Source organism: Ylistrum balloti, unplaced genomic scaffold (assembly GCF_031769215.1).
Source record: "Ylistrum balloti isolate Yb309-2 unplaced genomic scaffold, AGI_CSIRO_Ybal_v1 Utg369888, whole genome shotgun sequence".
Lineage (NCBI taxonomy): Eukaryota > Metazoa > Mollusca > Bivalvia > Pectinida > Pectinidae > Ylistrum > Ylistrum balloti.
Genome location: NW_026782022.1, coordinates 569,669 through 574,056, shown reverse-complemented (window position 1 = coordinate 574,056; position 4,388 = coordinate 569,669). Strand labels below are relative to the sequence as shown.

General features: G+C 32.8%; 1 protein-coding gene across 1 annotated transcript; it reads right to left on the bottom strand.

Moving 5' to 3' along the window:
- Positions 1–3,001: 3,001 nt before the first annotated feature.
- Positions 3,002–4,027, bottom strand: LOC132546404 (FMRFamide receptor-like). The gene has a single exon (XM_060210116.1). It carries the CDS (start codon positions 4,025–4,027, stop codon positions 3,002–3,004), a length of 1,026 nt encoding a protein of 341 aa, XP_060066099.1.
- Positions 4,028–4,388: the final 361 nt, after the last annotated feature.

The following is a 4,388-nucleotide window of genomic DNA, read 5'->3' as shown; positions in this document are numbered from 1 at the left end:
CATCATTAACAGATAACGAAGATTATAAGTAATTGTCCAAAGATTATCTGGAGCAGGTTTTAGCTGGATTGACTAATGGTTTTCGTCACACGTACAGAGAAAGCGAATGTTACGTACTACAGACCCCTAATATTTTCTGTTAATCCCCTTACGGTCTTCAAACTTCCAGAATGTCCGTTAGGAATTATGCCTCTTTACGTGACTACAATAATGTTTCATTTTGAGAACGGTAAAACGGCATTCGGCTGACGCAGTATTGTCAACATTAGTACTTGCATTAAATTGCGATTTTAAATTATTCAAATGTAACGCTCCAGGGGATTAGTGAACCAGCCGTATGTATTATCATGAGAAACCACTCAATTACGCTATTTGATCTAAACATTTCCACACCTTAAAAGAAATGAATTATTGATGAATATAATGACTTGCGGACAATCCCATTGGTTTTCGTCATAGATAGAAATTTTGGAGCCTGAATATATCATAAACACAATTTACTTTTTTAATTCAATCAGTTATTTCGATTACTTTCGACTTCCGATTCAACAGTACATGTAGTAATGTATGAAATATTTAGACCCACTTGTTTCTGTAGTTTTTGTGTCAGTTTTTTAGATCCGATTTATTCTATCGGTGTTTAAGATGTCTGACTTATTTTCTACTCATTTCCAGTATACACCATTTTAAGTTCGTTGACAATCGAATCTACTTTTTTTGCAATTTTGAAACTGAATATAAATAAATTATTCTTTTTATTGCAGGAACACCAAAGGAACAAGTAAATAACACTAGACTATATAAGGTGAGGCCACGCTGATATACCCTATCACTGACTAGGTATCGCCAAGGAGTATATTGTATATTCACTACATATAATGATTTTTGAAGACCTGTTATTACACGATACTACAAGAACTTTATCCATACCAGTATAACACCAGTTTAATTCTACATTAAAAAAATCAATGTGTCTTCAGCACAGTAGCATATATTTCAGCTTTACCTTAAAACTGATAAGTTCGAGTTAATGATAGAAGGGCGAAATGGCGAAATGGGTGAACATTAAAAGGCGACGAAAATTGTCACAGTTTACAGTGTATTGGCAAGCAGAGAAGGCAACTTTAAATGGATGAGGTTTCAATGCAAAATGATGAATATAGGGTATTATAATTATCAATGATAATCAGACCGTAATAGGGAAGGGTTGCTCTTTTGAATTGAATATGAAGAACACAAAAATTACTATATGAGTCATAAAACAACGCATGTGAATTAAACGTGTGGTTACAGTTCATGAATGACTTGAGTATGTCTCTTCTGTCTTTCATAATATTGCCGATGTAAGGCTAAATTTTCATAACTGCACAATTTAACAATGAATCGCTTTTTGGAGTTATTTGCATATTTCGAATGTCAGGCAATGGGTTGGTAAAGAATTGATGCATTTTTCCTTATTGGTCAATAATAGATTACCTTTCCTGATTGGTCAATAATAGATTACCTTTCTTGATTGGTCAATGATAGATTACCTTTCCTGATTGGTCAATAATAGATTACCTTTCCTGATTGGTCAATAATAGATTACCTTTCTTGATTGGTCAATGATAGATTACCTTTCCTGATTGGTCAATAATAGATTATCTTTCCTGATTGGTCAATAATAGATTACCTTTCCTGATTGGTCAATGATAGATTACCTTTCTTGATTGACCAAAAATATACGATCTATGCTGATTAAGGTCAAAGAAACGATGATTGTAACGGGGTTTTGTCGGATCTCAATGAAACAAGAACAGAAAACACAGTGAAATGAGGGATCCTATACTAATTATAGTTGTCTAAAACAGTTGATACATATCTCTGAATATCTACCAATAGGCTGGGCAGTTTATTTAAAATATTTAAGGAAACGATAAAAAACATCAAGGAAATAGATAATGTTTTGAGTTGCTTTTTCTAACATTTTTTAAAATCATGCAGCAGAGTTATAGAAATTTCATGGATTGTAATGGTGTTATCGTTAAGAAATCTCCGAGCACATTTTAACATGACAAGTCAAGTTTTCATTCATTTTTTCACGAAATATGTAGATCTAGTACTTAACTAAATTATATAATATATACTTCTTTTTATGTGAAAACTTTATACTTTTGTGTCATACACTTATATATAAGATATATAGCATCCTTTTAATTTTTATATTATATAAGATATCTCGTAAAATGAATATTGTGTCTTATAGAATTCATAAAATGTCTAATAAAGTATATTTATATAAGAGTTATTTAAAACAAAATTAAGTGAGATATCTTAAAAACTTAATAAGATATCTATCTGTTATAATTTTTATCGTAAAATGAATGATATCTTTTCAAGGGAAGTTAATGAGATATCTTTGTATAACATATGGATTATATCATAAATAAAACATCAAATAAACTCCAAGAAATCTTACAGACATATAAAATATCTTAAAACGAAACAACAATTTGTAAATTATAAGATTAGATCAGATATTAGATAAATATTTTCCCAAGAATAAATGAGAATTGCTTTGCCATACATTTCGCCTTATTCTCTTCAACTTTTGAGACAAAGCAAATCTATAAGAAACATTTCCTGTATTAGTGCCAGTAATTCACTTATGACTTTGTTATTCGAGGAGTTAACAGTCTTTTGACTTTACTTCTTACTCCAATGCAGAGTAAAGTTGATAGATAAAGAAATATCAGTGAAAAACAGAGGTGATTTGTCGATGTTCTAAATACAATTTGGGACTTTCAGCTTGTTTTTACACACTGCGCTTTTCATTTGGCTTAATTCTTTCTAATACTGTCTCCAAATGTCACCTCCTTTATTAATGGTATTAAAATATTTTCTGTAAGGATGTTACAAGCGAACCTTCAGCATTTAGGGAAGCTAATAAATTAGATGATAGTGTGGGTGAAAGTGTTCACTATATAAATTATGGTTCTTATCGACAATATTTGTCTCAATATTAATTACCAATGCATCGAAATGGAATAAGTTGTGAAAAATTTGCTCGGAATGTTTTCCCAACAGCTATATAGATAATGAAATTGATGCTTGAATTGACAACGTATAACACGTTCACAACATCAACTAAGTATGTTCTCGTGTGATCATGACTATCGTCAAACATATACACATAATGAATCTGATTAATAAATCCAAGAGTCTGTATCAGGGCGAAAATTGTCATAATAAGTACAAGTGTAATGGTGACGCGGTCTTTGGCTGAATTTTTCCTTAGTCCGAGTCGTCTGCGCTTGAATTGTTTTCTCATTAGTTTTCTAACGACGAGAATGTTAAGTAGAAACAGAACTAAAATAGGGATCACAAAATTGATCACGGCATATATCCATACAGCATACATTTTCTGGTACAAGAAGCTCTCTCCGATCTCGGACAGATAAACAGAGTAACAGGTTCTTCTGCTGTCTAAACAGGGGGACTCTTTTATTTTTACTGCCACTATTCGAGGGATATTGTAAATCGTCGAAAAACACAAAACTCCTACAATGGACACTAGCACTCTAAACTTTGTGAAGAGTTGAGCATGTGTCATTGGGTGACACACACATACATACCTGTCAATTGATACTAAAACTAGGATATATTCGTTGCATAACTGTGACGTCATAAGGAGGTAGTTTATTGTGGTATACCCAAGGGTGTTAAAAACATTCAGACCGAAATCAAGGTCCACCCATACACCCAATAACACAGGCATAGAGAGTGCCATGAAGGCACAGGTTATGAAGAAGATATCCGACAACACCAGTGCCTGCAGAAACAGGTAAGCAATGGGCGACATGGTCTGCTTCCTTAAAACCACTGCCGTCATAATGTTACCCACGTAGCCGAAGACCACCACAAGTGGCACGATGACGCCATACATTATAAATAATACGTCATCATATGAAGAAGAACGTCCCAATGATCGACCTTCGGTACTGTTGTCGATAAGATCATTTTCACTGATGTTAGGATGATATGCCATGATGTCTCCGTTTAATGTCCTCACAAAATACTGGGCAGGATTGAGGCCGACTCTAATAAAACAAAGAAATTATTGACTTCGATAAATATATATATAGATAGATAATAACTGAACGTATGTAATCGCATATTTACTTTAACAGGACCTTAATAATTTATGTACTGGCAGGGTATTTCAACTTATTAAACTAAGACGAAGCTTCCAAATAATGATATTACACCACAAATCAAGCAAGATATCGTCTCATCAAAGTAACCCGGTGTAAGGAAATTTGTCGACAACACTATGAAGATGAATATGAAATTACTGTTACATAAATAAGACTGTATGTATCATTTTTGACGTTATTAATATCGTTTGC